At 38.5% G+C, this 20,956-nt stretch overlaps 3 protein-coding genes and 1 long non-coding RNA gene across 4 annotated transcripts; 1 reads left to right on the forward strand and 3 right to left on the reverse strand.

Annotated features, from left to right (window-relative positions):
• Positions 1 to 3,286: 3,286 nt before the first annotated feature.
• Positions 3,287 to 3,817, forward strand: LOC118347735. The gene is made up of 3 exons (XR_004800898.1): positions 3,287 to 3,367; positions 3,613 to 3,667; positions 3,751 to 3,817. It is a non-coding gene; the product is annotated as an uncharacterized LOC118347735 (long non-coding RNA).
• A 2,587-nt stretch (positions 3,818 to 6,404) lies between these two features.
• Positions 6,405 to 11,345, reverse strand: LOC109012431 (MA3 DOMAIN-CONTAINING TRANSLATION REGULATORY FACTOR 1-like). The gene is made up of 4 exons (XM_018994059.2): positions 11,065 to 11,345; positions 10,502 to 10,747; positions 8,893 to 8,987; positions 6,405 to 8,556 (listed from the first exon to the last, which is right to left on the reverse strand). Exons 2-4 carry the CDS (start codon positions 10,719 to 10,721, stop codon positions 6,763 to 6,765), a joined length of 2,109 nt encoding a protein of 702 aa, XP_018849604.1. The 5' UTR covers positions 10,722 to 10,747; positions 11,065 to 11,345; the 3' UTR covers positions 6,405 to 6,762.
• Positions 11,346 to 12,144: 799 nt separating this feature from the next.
• LOC109012430 (pentatricopeptide repeat-containing protein At5g50280, chloroplastic) lies at positions 12,145 to 16,247 on the reverse strand. The gene is made up of 2 exons (XM_018994058.2): positions 15,242 to 16,247; positions 12,145 to 13,895 (listed from the first exon to the last, which is right to left on the reverse strand). Exons 1-2 carry the CDS (start codon positions 16,099 to 16,101, stop codon positions 12,581 to 12,583), a joined length of 2,175 nt encoding a protein of 724 aa, XP_018849603.1. The 5' UTR covers positions 16,102 to 16,247; the 3' UTR covers positions 12,145 to 12,580.
• Positions 16,248 to 17,262: 1,015 nt separating this feature from the next.
• On the reverse strand, positions 17,263 to 20,299 carry LOC109012432 (adenosylhomocysteinase-like). The gene is made up of 2 exons (XM_018994061.2): positions 19,480 to 20,299; positions 17,263 to 18,271 (listed from the first exon to the last, which is right to left on the reverse strand). Exons 1-2 carry the CDS (start codon positions 20,191 to 20,193, stop codon positions 17,525 to 17,527), a joined length of 1,461 nt encoding a protein of 486 aa, XP_018849606.1. The 5' UTR covers positions 20,194 to 20,299; the 3' UTR covers positions 17,263 to 17,524.
• Positions 20,300 to 20,956: the final 657 nt, after the last annotated feature.

Genomic DNA, 20,956 nt, shown 5'->3' on the forward strand with positions numbered 1-20,956 from the left:
TAGTGGGTGAAATGGCAGAGGTTTTTTAAGCTCAGCTTTCTTTAAAGAATCAGTCAGCTATGGGCTTGAAGAAATTGAACCAAAGCATCAGTATTGATGCATATAACAAAGAATCCCATATCCTTGGTTTTAACTCATCATTTACATCGATTAGTTGACTTATATTAGGTATGATCAATGCATAATTACTGAAATAAATGACATTAATTATTGCTCTTGTTATAACTTTGAGTTGCTTGTTGTGTTATCAACTCAGATGCCAAGAAATGTAATGAATGCTTATAAGGAAATTGTAAACAAACACATAGACAGAAGTTAAAGAAATGTAAAGGAAACACAAAGGAATTTACGTGGTTCGATCCTTGTGATCTACATCCACGGCAACAACAGTCTAGAGATCTTTATTGAATTGTGATCAAAATACAAATCTTGAGATTACAAGAACTTCTCTCATACACACCTCACTTTCTTGGAGCCTTGCATAGAAAATTCTCTCTGTTTCTCTCTTGTATTTTTCTATATCAATCATACATCAAGCACATAAAGAAGGCCTCTATTTATAGACTTAAACAGAAATTGAGTTTCTGTTTTCCTATAAGCAGGCCACTACACGAGTCATACCCCACGTGCAGCCAAGTGCACACACATTAGCTCTAAATGGTTGACACCCTTTATAACAATCTCCACCTTGGAAATCATTTAGAACTTCCAAGCTGCCATTGCTCCTCTTTGACTGTTGCTGCAGATCCCATCTAATTGGCTTGGCAGTTTTCCATATTAATCAAGTCCAGACAATGTCTGAACTTTACTGTTGGCAATGACTTAGTCATCATATCAGATGAATTTTCTTCTGTTGGGATCTTTTCTATCCCAATCTCTCCAGCTGAAATGATGTCCCTCACAAAGTGAAGCCTAATGTCTATATGCTTTGTTCTTTCATGGTATACCTGATTTTTAGCAAGATGAATTGTGCTCTGGTTGTCACAATGAACTGTGATATTCCCTTCATACATGCCTAATTCATGAGATATACCCTTTAGCCATATAGCCTCCTTTATAGCCTCTGTCATTGCAATATATTCTACCTCGGTTGTTGATAAGGCAACAACAGGCTGAAGGTTTGCCTTCCAACTGATGGCACCTCCAAAAGCAGTAAATACAAACCCTGTCAAGGACTTCCTAGTGTCTATATTTCCTGCATAATCCGAGTCAACAAACCCTTCTATTCCACTTCCCTTTTGTGAGTTTCCACCAAACTTCAGTCCCAAACAAGATGTACCAGATAAATACTGAAATACCCACTTGATTGCTTGCCAATGGGGTTTTCCAGGATTGCTCATAAATCTGCTGACTATGCTAACAGCATATGTCAAGTCAGGTCTAGAGCAGACCATAGAGTACATTACACTTCCCACCATGCTAGCATAGGGTATTTTTTGCATAAACTCTATTTCTTTATCTGTTTGAGGAGCTTGTGTTACTGACAGTTTTGAGTGTTGCCCCATAGGAGTGCTAACAGATTTTAACTGATTCATGTCAAACCTTTTAAGAACCTTTGAGATATATGCTCTTTGAGATAAGTAGAGTAGTCTTTTCTCCCTATCTCTATCTATTTCCATTCCCAAGATTCTCTTTGCAGGCCCTAGTTCTTTCATTTCGAATTCTGACTTCAGAATGCACTTGACTTGTTCAATCAGTTTTGAGTCTTTACATGCTATTAGCATGTCATCAACATACAACAGGAGATATACTAGGACTTCCCCAACTTTCTTGTAGTACACACAGTTGTCATATCCACTTCTTTTGAAACCATTTTCAATTATGTGAGAATCAAACCTTTTGTACCATTGCCTAGGGGACTGTTTGAGTCCATATAAGGATTTCTTGAATAAACACACCTGATTGCTGTTGATTTCATTTGAATATCCTTCTGGTGGCTGCATGTATATGACTTCATCGAGGTCTCCATGTAAGAAGGCTGTTTTTACATCCAGTTGTTCTAAGTGAAGGTCTTCATGGGCAGTGTAAGCAAGCAGTAACCTTATAGAGGTGTATTTGACCACTGGAGAAAAGATCTCATTGTAATCAATCCCTTCTCTTTGTGTAAACCCCTTGGCTACCACTCTTGCTTTATACCTTGGACCCTCAATCCCTGGTATCCCTTCTTTCCTTTTATATATCCACTTGGACCCTATCAATTTTTGTTTCTCTGGTTTAGAAACCAGTACCCATGTCTTATTTTTGTTCAAAGACTCCATTTCCTCTTGCATTGCAAGTATCCATTTATCAGCCTCCTTACTCCCCATGGCTTCTTGATAGGATCTTGGCTCTAATTCCACTATCTCTTCAGCAACTGTCAAAGCAAATGCAGTCAACTCAGCATGGCCATATCTCTGAGGTGGCTTTATGACTCTCTTCTGCCTGTCTTTTACCAGGTTATAAGAATTCACTCCACCTTGATTTCTGTCATCTGAGCTTGACTCTTCAATTTTTCCAACATGTTCATTAAGTTGAGCTGGTGTGGTTTCTCCTTGCTCCACCTCAAGTTGCATGCTGTCAGAAACAGGATTCTGAGATATCTCAGTAGTTTCCTTTTGAACTCGAGCCATTTGTTGTTCATTGAAAGTCACATCCCTACTAATCAAACACTTCTGTTTTCCAAGTTCATCCACCCACAATTTGTAGCCTTTGACCCCTTCTGGATACCCCACAAAAATGCACTTGAGTGCTCGAGGTTCAAGCTTGTCTATTCTTGAATGAGCATATGCTACACAGCCAAATACCCTCAAGTAGTCATACCTTGAGGGTTTTCCTGACCACATTTCTTGAGGGGTCTTGAAATCAATTGCTGATGAGAGACTTCTATTTATCAAATATACTGCTGTAGCAGCAGCTTCTGCCCAAAAAGATTTTGGCAGACCTGAGTTTGATAGAAGACATCTTACCCTCTCCAAAATGGTCCTGTTCATTCTCTCAGCAAGGCCATTTTGTTGAGGGGTTTCTCTCACTGTTTTGTGTCTAGCCAGCCCCTCCTTTTGACAGAAAAGGTTAAACTCTTTTGATAGGAACTCTAGTCCATTATCAGTTCTGAGTTTTTTCACCTTTCTCCCCACCTGGTTTTCGACTAGAGCTTTCCATTCCTTAAATTTAGCAAATGTATCACTTTTGTTTTTGAGAATATAAATCCATACCTTTCTTGAATAGTCATCTATGATGGATAGAAAATAGTTTCCTCCACCATGAGAACTAACCCTTGTAGGTCCCCACAAGTCTGAATGGATGTAATCCAGAATATGTTTGGTGTGATGGATTGCAGACTTGAAGCTGGTCCTTGTGGATTTTCCAAGTATGCAGTCTTCACAAAAAGGTAGTTCTCCCAATCCTTTTTCACCTAACATGCCTTGCTTCTGAAGTTCTTGCAGACCCCTTTCACTGACATGCCCCAATCTTTTATGCCATAACACTGCCATGTCATCCATTTTCATATGAACAGATGATGCCTCACCACATATTATTTTTCCTATCAGTGTATAGAGGCCATTCTTTATAATGCCTTTCATTATTATTAAAGACCCCTTTGTCACCTTTAATTCCCTTGATTCTGACTTGAAGGAGCAACCAGATTGGTCAAGCATCCCAAGAGAAATTAGATTTCTCTTTAAATCTGGTATGTACCTAACTTCCTTTAGTAGCCTTTCCATACCATCATGTAGCTTCAATCTGACTGATCCTATTCCTAGAATCTTGCAGGTCTTGTTATTACCAAGGATCACCTGCCCTCCATCTACTTCAGTGAAGGTCTCAAACCATGGTTTCGAGGGACACATGTGAAATGAACACCCTGAGTCTAAGATCCATTCTTGGCCAGAATCTACCTTAGAAACATTTAACACCTCAGCACTGTCATATCCATCTAATACAACAGCAGTATTTCCTTCTCCCTTAGTTTTATTTCCAAGGTTTTGTTTCCTCTCAGGGCAGTCTCTTTTAAAGTGCCCTTCTTTATGGCATACAAAACACTTGAGTTGTTTCCCTTTTGATTTTGATCTTGATTTGTTATTCCTTCCCTTGTGACTTTGTTTTTCTGTTCTACCCCTTATTGTCAAACCTTCCCCAGTTTCTGTTTTTGTGTCAGTTTTGTTTTGCAATTCTCTTGAGTGCAAAATAGACTGCACTTCATCTAAGGTCAAGCTTTCTCTACCATACATTATAGTCTCTTTAAGATTTGCATAAGAGGTGTCTAAAGAACTTAATAACAGAATAGCTTGATCCTCATCATCAATTTTAATGTCTATGTTTGCAAGATCCAAGATGATTTTGTTAAACTCATCAAGATGTTCTTCCATAGACATACCTGGGTTCATTTTAAAGGTGTAAAGCTTGGTCTTCTTGTGGAGTCGATTTGCCAAGGATTTGGTCATATAGAGGCTTTCTAACTTTAGCCAAACCCCTGCTGCTGTCTCCTCCTTGGCAACCTCTCTCAAGACTTTGTCACCAAGGGAAAGAATTAGAGTGCTGTGGGCCTTCTGCAAGATCTCGGTTTTCAATTTTTCAGACAAAGAACTCATGTTCTTTTCACCAAGAAGTGCATCCTGAAGGCCTTGCTGAACTAGGAGAGCTCTCATCTTGATCCTCCATAACCCAAAATCATTTTTTCCATTGAACTTCTCTACATCGAACTTGGCATTTCCCATCTGAACCTCAGCTCTTGATACCACTTGTTATAACTTTGAGTTGCTTGTTGTGTTATCAACTCAGATGCCAAGAAATGTAATGAATGCTTATAAGGAAATTGTAAACAAACACATAGACAGAAGTTAAAGAAATGTAAAGGAAACACAAAGGAATTTACGTGGTTCGATCCTTGTGATCTACATCCACGGCAGCAACAGTCTAGAGATCTTTATTGAATTGTGATCAAAATACAAATCTTGAGATTACAAGAACTTCTCTCATACACACCTCACTTTCTTGGAGCCTTGCATAGAAAATTCTCTCTGTTTCTCTCTTGTATTTTTCTATATCAATCATACATCAAGCACATAAAGAAGGCCTCTATTTATAGACTTAAAACAGAAACTGAGTTTCTGTTTACCTATAAGCAGGCCACTACACGAGTCATACCCCACGTGCAGCCAAGTGCACACACATTAGCTCTAAATGGTTGACACCCTTTATAACAGCTCTCCAAATTTCAGAACTCATAAAAGAGTACGAGTTGCAAGGAGAGAAGTGTTACGGCTACAAAGAGATCTCATAAAAGTAAATCTATAAATTGACATGATTTTATATAATACGTTAGATCTACTTCACAATAAAAATAATTTCATAATTTAACGTATCACATCAAACTATGTCAGTTTGTAGATTTACTTTTATGTTATCTTTTTGTGACTTCTCGTATAGGAAACATGCCACTACTAGCTAGGGAAACGGATTTGATATTCTGTGAATCTATAACCATCGCATTAAGTCACCCAGCTGCATACAGTGCAGCTCTTTTGCCTAAAAGCTGCTCTAGAAAGCCTGAAAATTACCTGCTTTAATCCGTTAACAGCACAATCTTCTACCTCCAACACCTCATTCTGTTTAGTATCAAATGCAGGCACTGCCCTGCCAACTTGCCAAGGGAAGATCAATCAGAACAGGATCTCCATTTTTTATAATTGAAGCCATTTCATTTACAGCCCAAGAAAGCTGTTCACTTGGATCTTGAGACCTTTCTGCTATTCGGTGTCTTCAACAGCATATCGAGTAGACATACAATTGGGCTCCAATTCCGCCGCCTATAGAACAAAAGCTAGAGGAAAAAGCTTAAGCTAATTGAAATCCACAAGTTAAAAGGCGCAGGCAAGCTCTTATTAAAAACTGAGTGGAGAGACATGTACAAGTAGAAAACTATGAAGTTTTTGCTACTTCAAGTAGGGGTGTGCAAATAAAAAGCTATACGATATTACTTTTAGGCCACCAAGATGAAAAGATTTTGACTTTAGCAATGAGCCGTGAGCACCTTTGTCTAAACACTTCAAGCAAGTATAGCACAAGACTGCTTGTTCGTTACATGTCCAATCTCATCTGACAAAAGAGAACCAATTAGGGAACCCGAGGACATGAAATGTCATCGTGATCGATTGGAAGTTTGGAGGTTAGCTCCTTCATGCTTTTTTTTTAAGAAAGTTATAGCTCCTTCAAGTTTGATTCTTAAAGCGTCTGACCATGTTAACTTTTAAAAAGCAGAAAAACAGATTAACAAAAATAAAATAAAAATGGTGATCAAAGCTTTTGGATCTAAAAGCTTATGGTAAATTACCATTGAACTGCCTAGCCAGCTGAATTGCAAAGTATTCGCTTGATAGTAATCTAAAAAGAACAAGTATACATAAGCACAAGCCGGGGAGGGAAAATTTTTCTTGCATCTGAGAGTCTGGAGCAAATTTTGGTCTGATACGATGTAAAAGCTTTCGAGGAACATAAAGATATAATCCTAACCATCACATTGCATGCAATAGCAACATCATGTGGAACCCCTAAAGAAAGACCTAAGAAGCTGCTGCCGATAATTAAACCAAAAGAAAGAAAAAACCAACTTTATACATCAGCTGGAGAAAACATCAGACGGAACCCAAACATTCCACTATCTATAACCCCACCTTAAAAGCATAAGCATTTCATTTCAACAGTAAAATCTGGCAACGGGCAACAACATACATGAGAAAAACAAATGAAAATAAATATGCTTTTCTCAAAAAGCTGCAACCCGAGTTAGCGAAGCTCCATAGATTGTGAACCGAAGGAAGATAAGAGCCACCCCTTCTTCTGTGCATAATCAACATAAAAGCTGAATTTCTCCCTTGCATTTGGAATGTCAAGGGCCAGATCATCGAGTCCATCCTTGATCCGGGTAAAGCCTTTTGTCATCTGGTTGATAGTAATCAGCCCTTCAGTAAAACATTCCTGCAGCAGATCCAGCATTCTGTCATTCTTCTTCTCCATAGCCATTACCAACGCCTTTTTCACCACCTCATGGTTAAAGAAAGGCATGCCAAGATCACGAATACATTGGCAGGCTTCAGCAACATCGCCTCCGCTGTCATACTCCTCTAAAAGCTTTAAGATCTTGTCCTTTGCATCCTCCACAGCCCAACCACTTCCTCCTCCCCAACACCTCAATATCCTCTCACCGGCATGACGGGCAGAAAGGAGTGCTCTGGCCATCCGCACTGTCTCACTCCCACTGGAATCCAGTGGCAACTTGTTGCTCATCTCTTCTAAATTATGTGGAACCAAGACATCGTCAATCACAGCCCTAGCAAGAAAAAGGGCGATCTCATTTGAAGCATCCAGAATGTCCAGTGCTGTATCTTCAGCGGATTCTAGAAGCATAACAAAACCATTAGCTATATCTTCGCTTGAGAAAATCTCAATATGAAGAGAGGCCAGTAGAACTGAGGCCATTTCTTTTTCTCTGTTCTTCCTATCCATGGCGAGGGTGATCAGCTTCTTTAAAAAAATTGGGTTATACTCAGGTGCCCCAAGATCTACAAGGCTCTGGATGAGTTCAGGAATGTCATCTGAGAGAAAATATTCATGAATTATAGTCACAGCCTCTTCCTTATAACGCCTGACCTTTGCATCATCTGGTACCTCCCCATCTTCTACTGGGGACTTCACAAATGAAGCATCAAGCCATCCTTCAGAGATTGCCTTTGGGACAAGCGATTGGAACAAAGATTTTGCTGATGGAATGTCAAGAGCAAGATCATCGAGGCTCTCTGCAAGCCGAGTGAAACCCTTTACCATTTGACTGGAACTGATCAGGCCTTCCTCAGATGCTTCCTTTAACAGCTTCAATATTAGCGGTTCTGCCGTTCTAATCTCCATGGCAAGTACCAAAGCCCTCTTCACAACCTCATGATGGAAGAATGCAACTCCTAACTCCCTAATGAACCTACAGGCCTCGATAGTGTCTCCACTCTCCACATATTCCCTCAACAAGTCGGCAATCTTTTTCTTCACTTCCTCAACAGTGACATGAGTGCTACCACCCCACCTCTTCTCCACAAGTTCAGCATGGTGTGGGGCTGAGAGATAGCTCTTATCAGCAATTTGGATAACCTGAACTCCCTTAGAAGATTCAGGCAGTCCCTTCTTTGCCCGGGTGAGGAAAGCTGGAGGAACAATGTCATCGACCACAGCACGAGCTAGGAACAAGGCGAGGATTTCTACTGCATCCAGTATGTCCACTGCAAGGTCATCAGCAGATTCAAGAAGAATAAAAAATCCATCCTGTATCTGGTCAGGACTAATGACATCAGCATACAAAGCTGAAAGAAGAACAGAAGCCATCTCCTTCTCCTTATCATGTCTGTCCATAGCCAAGGAAACAAGCCTCTTAATAAAGTATGGATGATATTCACTTGAGCCTAGTTCTCTGAGGTCAGATGCTGCCAAATCCACATCTCCAGTGCTGAAGTATTCCTCTATTATGGAGACAACAGCTTTCTTGTATTCATCTAAAGGGTCTGAGACAGTTGATCCCACAAGCTGATATGGTTCCTGTTGAAAGTGAACATAAGAGGAGCAACATACACAATAACAAAAAAAATTACTGATGTTGAAAAACCTCATTCCAGTACAGGAGTAATATTATGCTACCACAAGTGGAAATCTTTATTAATTAGTTAAAAATCCTAATAAAGAAAAGAGGTATTGCTCAAGTACACATTGTGTATACATGAGAACACCAATAAGAGAATGAAAAAGACATAAGAAGTCCTGAAAACTAGAGATAGAGCAACCAAAATGAGAACAAAATCCACTAAGATTTAAAAAAAAAACCCTCAATATCCACCAATGTCTTCCCCTTATATTCAACTCTCTCTCCAAATATACCTCGCCACTGTCGTAATTTGGGTCATTCCGATCAAGATGGGATTCACCATCAGTGTCAAGGAGTTTTCCCCATGTGCCCTTGCCACCAGCACCATCTGTAACATTAGCGGAAGAAAAGAGAAGCTAATTATTCTACAAGAAAAGATGCATTGAGAAATAACTAGCACCATCATATACCGATGGCAACATAAGTGAATCATATACCGATGGCAACATAAGTGAATAATATGATAACTAGCAACATCATATACCGATGGCAACATAAGCGAATAATATGAGAAGAAAATATGAGTTAACTAGGCAAGTATTTTGGGTAGTTTTTCACGGGCATTTTCGGTCATTAGGAGCTCTCTAGTATGGGCTAGGTGTTTTCTTGTATACATCCAGTATACTTGGCTACTCCTATTGATATATATAATATTTTTACTTATAAAAAAAAGTAAATCTTTTTTTTTTTTTTGGGGTTTAAGAAGAGATTCTTGCAACAAGACTTCATAAATAGTCTTCTTTTTTTACTTATCAAGAAGATAGGTAGCCTTTTTTCTGGTTGGGAGGGAGAGGGGGCATAGTGATCCGATATCAGTAATAGAACTGCAGACACAATCAAAAGGGAAACAAGTACAAGGAGAACCCTAAACTCTGGTAATTATGTATCAGAGTCCAGAAAAGGAAACCCTATATAAGAAGGTAAATCGAGAACTGAAGAGATGAAAATGATAACAGTTGAGATTATGACCCTTGCAATGGATTCAGTACACAGGAAGTACGAGTTATAAATGTTCTTCTCAGTAGGAGATGACATCTTCGCATATGAAAACAGTTATTCTTACAACCTAATTTGGAAACAACTAATGAAAAGAAAAACAGAACAAATACACTATTTAAGATCTAAAACAGTTTTTACAGAATATTTAAAAGGATAAAAAAAAAACAGCCAAACAAGTCCCTTACATACAGGGAACAGATGAATGTAAAAACCATTAATCAATCTAAGGCACTACTCCGTAAAGAGAAAGTATGCCAAGATGAATATTTAATAAAAGGAACGCTTTAAAACATAATCTTTCCGAAATACAATAAACAGAACAAAGCTACGTAAAACATCTAGACAGGCATTAACAAAATAAAGACAGCAACCTATCAAAAACAAAATAAAGATAGCAGTTGATACCAGGCCAAAAACTAGGTATTTGAAAAAATTCTCCTTAACAATGAGAACATTAATTAGTGATCAAATATATAAATAAGCAAGAAAACTACTATCTCATTGAGTTAAGAGACACCGACCAATGAACCAGACATCATCAACGCAAAGATATACCTACCCATGTATTCCACTATAATTGTCATGTTTTTAGGCGTGCATAATGTCATCAACCCTTGAATTTATCTTAATCTACTGTTGAGCCATTTGGACCAGTTTTACTCGATTTGAAAATGAAACGGTAGTCAAGCACTAAATAAACGGTAAAGCTCGTTATCTCCTAGCTCAGTCAAGAAAATAGTCCACCAGCTATGCTAAAAATAACTTTTCCCACAAATCAAGTCCATTTGCTCAAAGCTATATAAGATAACATTATGAACAGCATCAAAGTGAATGCGTACTCACCCTTCTTCACCCGCACAAGCTTCCCCGAGTGCGACCGACGCACATGCCTCACAGCAATACCAGAAGTTTGGGCCTTGCCACCAGCAGGAGCTTTTACAATGTGTTCAGAAAGTAATGATGTGGGGGATTTTGGAGAAGATGACAAACTCTCAACATTTTTGCTCGCTATCTTCAACACTTCCCTCTGTTGATCCGTCAGAAATCCCTCGTTCGATGCCATCTACACTAAAAAATGCTATACACAAACTGAAGAAAGGGGAAAAAAGATATCTTCACAATCAGTGCTAGAAAAGTGAAGCATTAAGCAGAACCTAGTTGTAGATGCAATACAAGCTTTGAGCGCAATAATAATGGGGGGAAAAACACGTCCTGAAATCCAAAGAGTCGTCTCACTCAAAAATAAAGCACAAGTTACTGTTTCCTCAAGTTCCAAACAACGAGTAAATCTAAGATTCGATACTTTATTCCATTCCGTTCTCAATTTATTTTTTCTCAAAATCCAAAACAGAATATTACACCCTCAACAGTAAAACACATACAGCAAGAAAGAACAAAAAGATAACCTGTCGATCTTCGCGAAGTAAGAAAATATTGAATCCAGAAACCGAATCCGATTCTTCTGTACTTGGCCCGGATCTCGAGCCAAGACAGGAGAAGCTACCGGATCTCCCCAATCACACTCAAGAAAAACGAAGCCGAAAGAAGGAGAAGAAGAAGATCCAGGACACCAGATCAAAGAGGTCCGGAAAGATTCTGCAGTGGGAAGATGCGTTTTTTGCTCTAGTCTCAATCTGTTAGAAAGAAACAGAACGAGCAAAAGAGAGAAATGGATAGAATGAAGGAGAAAAGAAGGGATCGGGACGGTAGATCTATTTATATGGAGGCGACGGTTAAGAGTACACGTCACCAGTGGAGAGCGTATTATCGGTTAGGGTGTCCACGTGGCATTGTAGCTGAAGGATGTCTCGGTGGTTTACGGCCCAGTCTTTGGGCTCCACCCGGCCGCCTCACGGCCATCCCGTTTAGGGTTTTCGGCTCTGGGATGAATTTACGGATCTGCCCCGATCTTTGTTTTATTGTTCAAGTAGTCATTAATATTTATCTGAGCTGGGTGAAGTAGTCATTACAACTTGGATGAATTTATGACTCATTTGCGGAAGTCTTTTGTTTTTTTCTCAGGTAGGCCATGCTAGCATTAATCAGAAAATTTGGATATTTCTTAAAAAAAAAATCACTGTACAAATTGTAACCAGAAAGATCAAATATATAATGATTGCCAAGTAAAAAAATATATAATGATTAAAAAAATAATCATTATATATCACCAAAAATAACCCTTTTTATAATAATAATAATAAAAAAAACTAAATTTTTTTAAATTATTATTATTACAAGAGAAATACTACAGTTATAAAAAAGTCTCATAAAAATAAATTCATAAACTGTCACGATTTCATATGATACGTTAGATCTACATTATAATAAAAATAACTTTATAATTTAACTTATAATATCAAGTCACGTCAGTTTATAAATTTATTTTTATAAAATCTTTCTAAACATTTCTCTTATTATAAGCATTATTGGTTTATGATGTCTAGAATATAAATCTACAGGGTTTTACTTTTACCTCCCTCCCTCTCTGTACAACATAGTAAGGCATGAACTGAGAAAATTAACCAGTTCATCGTTTGGACATTAGACACATCGACTAAAAGGATAATAGATAGAGATCTCTAGAAGTCCCAACCGAACTCCAAGGGGTCTAAAGTAGGAAAGAAATGGAGACATGACATAGATCCCACAATCTCTCTCTCTCTCTCTCTCTCCCACTCTAGATCGTGCTCCTAGGAATCCAATTCAAGGATGAGAACTATTCTGCGAAGGATTTAACAATAAAAAGATGGCCTGACTAAGCTTCTCCTCTTTTGCAGCAGCTGAGGGCCGAGGCAGGGTCTTGACATGAAAGAAGTTCTGGAGGGGAGACATTGGACGAAAATGTGAAAGATCGATCAACCATACACATAGCCAATGGGCTGATCCTACAAGCAGTACCACCGAGCTCCATAGATAGCCTCATCACTGTCCACCATGATCAGAGTTATGAGTTCTTACATGTCTTTTCTTGGTCTTCCAGAATTCATCTTTCTTTCTCTTCTTCTTAGCTTTCAACAAACCCATTTGGCTATTAATTATACCAAGTATAGCACTCTTGTCCTTCCTGTTCTTTGTTGCGGCTTTTACATCCAAAATTGCCCTAAGCTTCTGATAGGATCTGGCATCTGGAACTTGTCTACTTTTTACCATCTTTTTGTGATAAAAAAATGCCTTCCTGAAATCACGAACACGGACATAAGCATAGATCATTGTTGAATATGTGATAGAATCAGGTTTTAGATTCAGAGCTGCCATCTCATCCAACAGTTGCGGCAACTTTGAGTGTTGTCCTCCCCGTGCATATGCATTCATCAGCATGTTATATGTCATAACGGTTGGCTGCAATCCTATCTTTCCAAATTCAGATACGACATCCCTTGCCTCAATGTAGTGACCTTGCTTGGCAAATCCATCAATAAGAATGTTGAATGTCACTCGAGTCCCTTCAACTTTCTCACTGTTCATCAACTTCCAGATTTTCATCAATGTCTGGGTGTCACCAGCACGCCTAAATGCATCCAGCAAAGCCGTATATGTTTCTATTGAGGGTTTTGTCCCTTCCCTTTGCATGTTCTCAAATGCAGTATAAGCTTTCTGATGCCAGCCACTGATCGAATAAGCATGGATAAGAGCTGTATAAGAATGTGAAGTAGGTTTTATACCGACTTTCTTCATCCTCAAAAATGCATCTGCAGCCATGTCACTCATCTTCTTCTGCCTCCCATATGCACTAATGAGGCATGTATATGATTTGGCATTTGGCTTCAAGCCCGTATCCTGCATTTCAATCAGGAGTTTCTCGATGATCTCAGGCTGCATTCTTCTGCTGTATGCATTCATTAGAGTGTTATATGTGACAGATGTGGGTTTTAGCCCTTTCACTTTCATCTCAGCAAAAAGACCTTCAGCTTCTTCAATTTGATTGGATTTACCAAAAGCATCAATTAATGTGTTATACACTATGGTATTTGGGGAAATCCCTTTCCTCTCCATTTCAGCTTGGATGATAAGGGCTTGTTTCTTTAGGCCCTCGTCACAGAATGATTTAACTAGAGCTCCTAAAATCTCTATACTCCATTTGACCCCTTTTCTGTTCAATCTCTCAAAGAACTCCCACGCATCTTTTGCACTACGGCCACTTTTTCTCATAATCGTTATCATAATAGAACCTGTCACATCATCAGGATGCACATTATTTGTTTCCATCGTCTCATACACCTTCCAAGCATCATCGTACCTGAGATAAGTGAGCACATTTCAATAATGAGCTCTACAAAACTGCAAAACAATTTGCAAACACTGTCTTCTATATGTTTTTATAAGTTTTCCTAATTTGAAATATAAAATAGATGTTAAACTTATGCAGAGCATCTGAATGAATGAGCCTTGTTGAAAAAACAGAAGAGGCTAATGCTAGAGTCTCAACTCCAGATCACCATTGGCAACGTACACTTTCCTCTATATAAGACCTTTTCTTTTTGAGTTGTTTTAATGTTAAGATGCTACCATCAGACTTATAAAAAGAAAAAGATACTACCATAAGCAACTACATAATCATCTTGAATAAATCTTGATATCTAAATTATCCCAAAAGCAACACTGAAGAGGTGCCTTATTCTGCATGAAAATGAATGGCTTATTTATGCAACTCTTATTGTAACTAGTGTATTAATGCCACCTAGTATTTTTAATTACTAAATACAAACACATTCTTCCCCCTCCAACCCCCCAAAAAGAAAAGGAAAACGCAACCAAATAACTGGAAGGGAAAATTGCTTGAGTGCTTTTTTCATCACCGACACCTAACCAGGAGTAGAAATGAGTCAACACTGCCAAATAACATGCATATTGAGTCTTACTATTGAAAAACTCAAATATATAAACTGGAAAAGGAAACTGATCCGTCTCTCCTGGAAAATAAAACAAGAAAGAAAAATTATGCTTTTTTTGCAATCACTGAAGTAGTGTATCAAGGTTAGGATTGTAACATCTCCAAGCTTCTTTTCCCAAACACAAAATCCCTCCAATCAAATCAAGTAAAGAAGTTGGTCAAGCAGATCAAATACACACAACCTAAGACGAAAAGAACCATTTGAATTATTTTATCCCCTAACAAATGACATTTCAATACAAAAGGCACAAAAATATTCAGCATTTTAAACTAGTAAAAGAACTGTCATCACTAGTGTCATAAAAAAGCCCCCCATATTGTGTTGCATGCACAGCGGTACCAATGGAACCAAGCATGAACAAGTTGAAACTTGGTATTCTTTTTTCTTACAAAATTATGTCTTTGTCACCGATTCACCAAAAAGCGATATCAGGCGGAACAGTAGAATCTCAGAAAAGATTAATCCTTTACTCCTTGTTGGTATGTAAATTGAGCCAAAATCGGAGGATATTACTTGCTGCACTGAAAACCTAGAAGTAATGTTTGACTTAACCCCAGTGAGTTTGTTGACTACAATATATTCTTGATAAGCAAACCAACTGATAAGCATACACCGGTGAATAACGTACCGCATTGACCAAAAATAATAACCGCAGGTAGTAAACTACAGCGGAGTACCAAGAATCCCATACCTTCGACTGCACAAAAGCCCTGAAATTGCTGCATTATAAACATGAACATCCCTGAATTCCTTCTTAGATGGTAAGTTCCTAAACAAGACCATCAACTCATCGCCCATCCCAGCTCTCCCCATCAGCGGAAACAAAATGGAACATGCCCGAGGCGAAACAAGCGATGGTTCCTGCAAACTCATCCATTCATAGAAATACAAGCAGCCCCTTAGAAGACCTTCCTCACCCATCAGACCCAACACCTCCACACACTCTTTCTCGTCAACCCTTTCTTCAAAACCGCCCAATACCTCTCCCAGAGTCGTATTCGCCGGTAAGTCCCTCGCAATTTGAAAAATCTCACCCACAACGCCCTCGGGCAATACGCTCGAACCCGAGCTCGCAGAATCTATTTGTTCTTTTTCTTCAATGACAGTTTTTTCAACATCGAATTCGATTTCGGGTTCCTCTACTGATTCGATTCCGACGGCAAGGTGCCAAGAAGAGCGGCGATTCTTTTGGAGGGAAAGTTTACCTTCGGGCTGAGGGTCTTTAATTGAATCTGCAGTGCGAGACTTGAAGAACCTCATCATTGGGTCTTCAGGGTCCCCCTCCTCCTCGTCTTCTTCTTCTTCTTCTTCTTCATCATCTGGTGATTCTACGTCATCTTCTTCTTGTTGTAACTTTTCATCTTGGAGAAAAGGGAGAAAAATGAGGTCTGAGGAGTGAGAGGTGGCGGAAGTGGGTGGAGTTGCAAACAGAGAGAAGCGCTTTGGGGTTTTGGAGAGCAGTGAAATGAAAGGTTTAGGAGAGTGGTGGTACGGATGGTGAGAGTGAATGAAAGGAAATGGATGAGTGGGGTGTTGGCGTGTGAAAGACATGGTTTTGGATAGGTTTCCAGCCACTTCAGTACCAAGCTTTCGCCATTACAAAAGAGTTCGTTGTTTCCTTCATTCTCTGGAGGATAATCATAAGCCCGTTCACTAAACTTGGGAATAAGCAGCTCGCATCTGGCCGACGCGAGACTATTATTGCGAATTTGCGAGTGCGATAATTATTATATTTTTGGAGGGGTGTAATATATGGTCCTATTCGATTTTGGACATTTTTATAATAAATATCAGGTTGATTTATTATTGAAATTAAAATTTTTAATCTAATTATTTCACTTTTATAGATAAAAAAGATCATACTTCAATAAAAATTTAGTAAGTGATTGACACATATCTCTAATTTTATGTTATAAGATTAATAGATATGAATAATAAGATTTTAAAATGTTATGTTATATTAATTAAAATTTTTTTATATAATATATATAATATAATATAAAAGTCTTATATATATATATAAAAAAAATAAAAAATAATATATATGTATCGGTTCGGACCGATGTTCTAAAATTCAAAATAAAAATCGGGCTAGTTTTCAACCAGTTTTGCTAAGTAGAAACCGGTATCCCACCAGTTTTTTGATTTTTTTTCCACTCTAATCTTCAATGAGCAATATGTAAGCTTCTCATTTGATCGGGCAAATAACGATATCTACACAATATATATTATAAAATAAGAGTATTTTTATAAAATAATATTACTTTTATAATATATTTTATAAAAATACCCCTCATTTTAAAATATCATTGTATAAATTGTTGTAAAAAGTAACATGTATTTATCATTTGATTTGGCATACTTAATCCCTTTACTCTATTTAAATGAAAAATCACGCCATATATAATTAAAATTAATAAGAGAAAAAAAAATCTCATCATTATCTTGTTTTATGTGATTGTATTTAATAATCAAATTTTCTTATTTTTTATAGGATTTTGTTGGGTCTACTCGCGGCAAAATTTGTCTTGAATGATTGATGCTTTATAGCCCGATGGTCTGATTTTGACACACCAGAAAAATGAAATTAAACTTTTCACTGGTGCTGCTGCCTGGTAAGTGATGAGTGATATCCATTTCGCATACAAACTAGAGATCATGAACTGAGAATCTTGAATATGGAATTTTTTAAAATCACATATTTTTAAGTGGTGTGCAGAAGTGTGAGACTTATGTTTAGAATTTTTTCTTAACTCGAATATTGGAACTCAACTAAGCAGCCCATACCTTCTTCAGATGCCAAGGGAACATGGATGGACAAAAGTCACAAAACAAACGATGCACTCATTAGAATGACTCATTTGTCGAAACTGTGTACAACTTTGACACCCTTCAAAGTTCAAACCCCAAAGCTACCACTTCAACCAAAACCATATCAATAATAGAAATAAGCAACTCCCAGCTGCTTTCTTTCTCAGTATCTGTAGTGGGGGGGCTTGTAAGGACCTTCAACAGGGACACTGATGTATGCAGCTTGAGCAGGGGTAAGCTTGGTAAGCTTAGCCCCAAGTTTTCCAAGATGAAGGGCTGCGACCTTCTCATCCAAATGCTTGGGCAGCACATATACCTTCTTCTCATACTTTCCAGTTCCCCTCTCGTTCCAAAGTTCAAGCTGAGCAATCACCTGGTTTGTGAAAGAGCAGGACATAACAAAGCTGGGATGCCCAGTTGCACAACCCAAATTCATGAGCCGCCCTTCAGCAAGAACAATGATACCATGATTGGTTTCCGGGAAGAGCCAGCGATCAGTCTGTGGCTTGATTGTGATGCGCTTCATACCAGGGTAAGTTTCCAGACCATGCATATCAATCTCATTGTCAAAATGGCCAATGTTGCATACAATTGCATTGTTCTTCATCTTCTTCATGTGGTGAACCATGATGATGTCCTTGCTCCCTGTGGTGGTCACAAAAATGTCAGCTTCTGAGACAACATCTTCGAGGGTTAGGACTGGAATGCCTTCCATAAGGGCTTGAAGAGCACAAATTGGATCAATTTCAGTCACAATCACACGAGCACCAGCCTGCTTGAGAGCAGCAGCACAACCCTTGCCAACATCTCCATACCCACAAACAACAGCAATCTTGCCAGCAATCATGACATCGGTAGCCCTCATGAGACCATCAGGGAGTGAATGGCGACAACCATACAAGTTATCGAACTGCATTAACATCATAAGAGATCATTATAAACTGATAAAAGGTGACAAGAAAGCATCTTTCCAAAACTCAAACATAACTATTTTGTCGTCCATCTCCAATTATATTAGGTTAACCTTCAAGGCTTCAAGTTCAGAGCTCCATAAAATATTTTCCAGAAAAAATTCTGTTTCGTGAAATTGAAAACTATCAGTCAAAGGAAGGAATAGCTTTTCATATTCAAGAGTGAACTATACTAAAAGAGGTAGAAAACAGCTTTACGCTTTGCTGAAGCATAAGCCAACTTTCCAGACCTCTGCATTTCTTAATGTGCAAGTCCGACACTTAATTTATTTAGTGCGACAGCCACAGGACCTGTCGTCCCAATTAACTATTTGTAACATATTCAGAATGGACCCTCTGCATTTTCTGATTAAAGAGAGCACTAGAGAAGAATCAGCGCCTAACGGTTGGGATTCCATCTGAAACCAGGCCTTCTAGAAATAATAATTCAGTATTATTATAAACATGGGATCATAAAAAAACATGAGAGGTAATCCTGTCATACCATATGCGCTTTCACTAGAAATCTCAATGAACACGTTCAACTTTCTTTAGATCACACTTTAAATATGCCACGTGAAAGTATTTCTCACCACGTTCATTACACGATAACTTAATCGATTGCAGGAGGGAAGCACTACGGCAATAAATTCCAGTGACCATCAATTTCTGAATCTGTGGATAACATGGGGTCATGAGTAGAATGGCAGAGTCAAACCCAGAGGAACAACTGCATCAACTGAAACTCTACGATATTGTCTTCTCCTTCGTGTTATATCATTAGAAGCAGAAACAGTTATTGGCATGTCCAAGTACTCTAGGCTTCGATGACAAACATTTCTCAACTCATCTCAACTCATCATTATAATTTTTTTAAATTCTAACATAAAATATAATAAACAATTCAACTTTTTCAAATCTTAAAATAATAATAATATTAAAAAATAATATTCTAACAATATTTTATCAACTCAACTCAACTCAACTCAACTCACTTCAACATCCAAACGTAACCTTAGCTAATAACATTTTGAATACGTCAACTCGGATTTCAAGACGCAGAAATAACAAGATTCGTATCAAATATCCATTCGTGCTCAATCATGCAGAAAAAAATTTATAACTCTCACCATCATCACTACCAAAACAGACCCAAACCCATACATACCTTGCTCTTGGAAACAGAATCATTGACATTAACGGCAGGGAACAACAAGGTCCCGTTGGCTTGCATCTGGTACAGCCTCTTAACCCCAGAGGTGGTCTCCTCCGAGACTCCAACCAACCTCCCCTTCATCATCCTATACCTCTTGGGGTCCGCCAACAATCCTTCCCTGAGTATCCCCAACACAATCCGAAACTCCGCATTTTCGCCCGCCGACGCTGGGTCCGGCAGCTTCCCACTCCTCTCATACTCCTCCTCAGCATTCAGGCCCTCGTGGATCAAAAGAGTCGCGTCCCCACCGTCGTCGACGACAAGGTCGGGGCCACCGCCGGGGCCCCAATCGAGGGCCTTCTCAGTGCACCACCAGTACTCCTCGAGGGTCTCGCCCTTCCAAGCGAAAACGGAGGCAGAGTCGCGGGCGATGGCGGCAGCAGCATGGTCCTGCGTGGAGAAGATGTTGCAGGAGCACCAACGGACCTCGGCGCCGAGGGCTGTAAGGGTCTCGATGAGGACGGCGGTCTGGATGGTCATGTGCAGGGACCCGGTGATGCGGGCACCTGAGAGGGGTTGGGACGGGCCGAACTCGGAGCGGCAGGACACGAGCCCCGGCATCTCCACCTCGGCAAGCTCAATCTCCAGGCGACCGAAGTCTGCCTGAGATATGTCCCTCACCTTGTATTCGCGGCCGGAAGAGGTTTTGGATACTGCGAAGACCATTTCGGTGGAAAGGGAGGGCTAGAAGAGTGGAGATCAGTTACAGACTGGAAGAGTACACCATGGAAAATGCAAGATTTTGATCGGTTTCAGTCATAGACAGAAGACAAAAAGTCAAACTATAGTCATAGATTTCGTGTCTTTTTCCTGAGTTCCGAGTTCCAAGTTCGAGTCGGCTGTTCCTTGCACGTGGTGATACGTTTGTATCCGTTACATTAACGATTTTACCTTTATTTCTCCTTTTAAAAAATGAAATCTGTAATGTAGAACTTTTCTTTAATTAATTTATGAAAAATATTTTAATAAAAAATTACACAAAAATAAATTTATAAACTGACGTAATTTAATATGATATATCAGATTGTAAAATTATTTTTATTATAAAATAGATATAATAAATCTCATAAAATCACGTAGATTTATTTTTATATAATCTCTTTGTGTCTCTAACAATTCTCTTAATTTATATATTCTCCTATAAATAAGAAAATAAAATAATTTAGAAATCTTAATTAGTTTTACTTTTTTTGCTAAATTATCATCCCCAAATCACATTATGATTTAACAAATTTTAAAAAAGTATCAAACCATTTAAATGACAACCATTTAAAATGATTCGTTTAACAGATGCAATTACGATTGATTATGATAAAATTTAAAATAAAAATGCTTTTTTTCTTTTAAATAATCCTTACAGTTGCTTCTTCTTTCCGTGTAACATGATGAATAAAATTTTTTTTTTTATCGAATCAAAAAGTTGAATAAC

Source organism: Juglans regia, chromosome 2 (assembly GCF_001411555.2).
Source record: "Juglans regia cultivar Chandler chromosome 2, Walnut 2.0, whole genome shotgun sequence".
In the NCBI taxonomy this organism is placed as follows: domain Eukaryota; kingdom Viridiplantae; phylum Streptophyta; class Magnoliopsida; order Fagales; family Juglandaceae; genus Juglans; species Juglans regia.

What these genes read in the sequence shown, in the direction of transcription:
- LOC109012430 (XM_018994058.2), bottom strand. Translation starts at nt 16,101, where the DNA reads ATGTCTTTCACACGCCAACACCCCACTCATCCATTTCCTTTCATTCAC. An exon ending in GGGCTTTTGTGCAGTCGAAG is followed by an intron (nt 13,896 to 15,241) that starts GTATGGGATTCT and finishes CACTTATCTCAG; the next exon opens with GTACGATGATGCTTGGAAGG.
- LOC109012432 (XM_018994061.2), bottom strand. Translation starts at nt 20,193, where the DNA reads ATGGTCTTCGCAGTATCCAAAACCTCTTCCGGCCGCGAATACAAGGTG. An exon ending in ATTCTGTTTCCAAGAGCAAG is followed by an intron (nt 18,272 to 19,479) that starts GTATGTATGGGT and finishes ATGTTAATGCAG; the next exon opens with TTCGATAACTTGTATGGTTG.
- LOC109012431 (XM_018994059.2), bottom strand. Translation starts at nt 10,721, where the DNA reads ATGGCATCGAACGAGGGATTTCTGACGGATCAACAGAGGGAAGTGTTG. An exon ending in GCTTGTGCGGGTGAAGAAGG is followed by an intron (nt 8,988 to 10,501) that starts GTGAGTACGCAT and finishes CTAATGTTACAG; the next exon opens with ATGGTGCTGGTGGCAAGGGC. An exon ending in CAAATTACGACAGTGGCGAG is followed by an intron (nt 8,557 to 8,892) that starts GTATATTTGGAG and finishes CACTTTCAACAG; the next exon opens with GAACCATATCAGCTTGTGGG.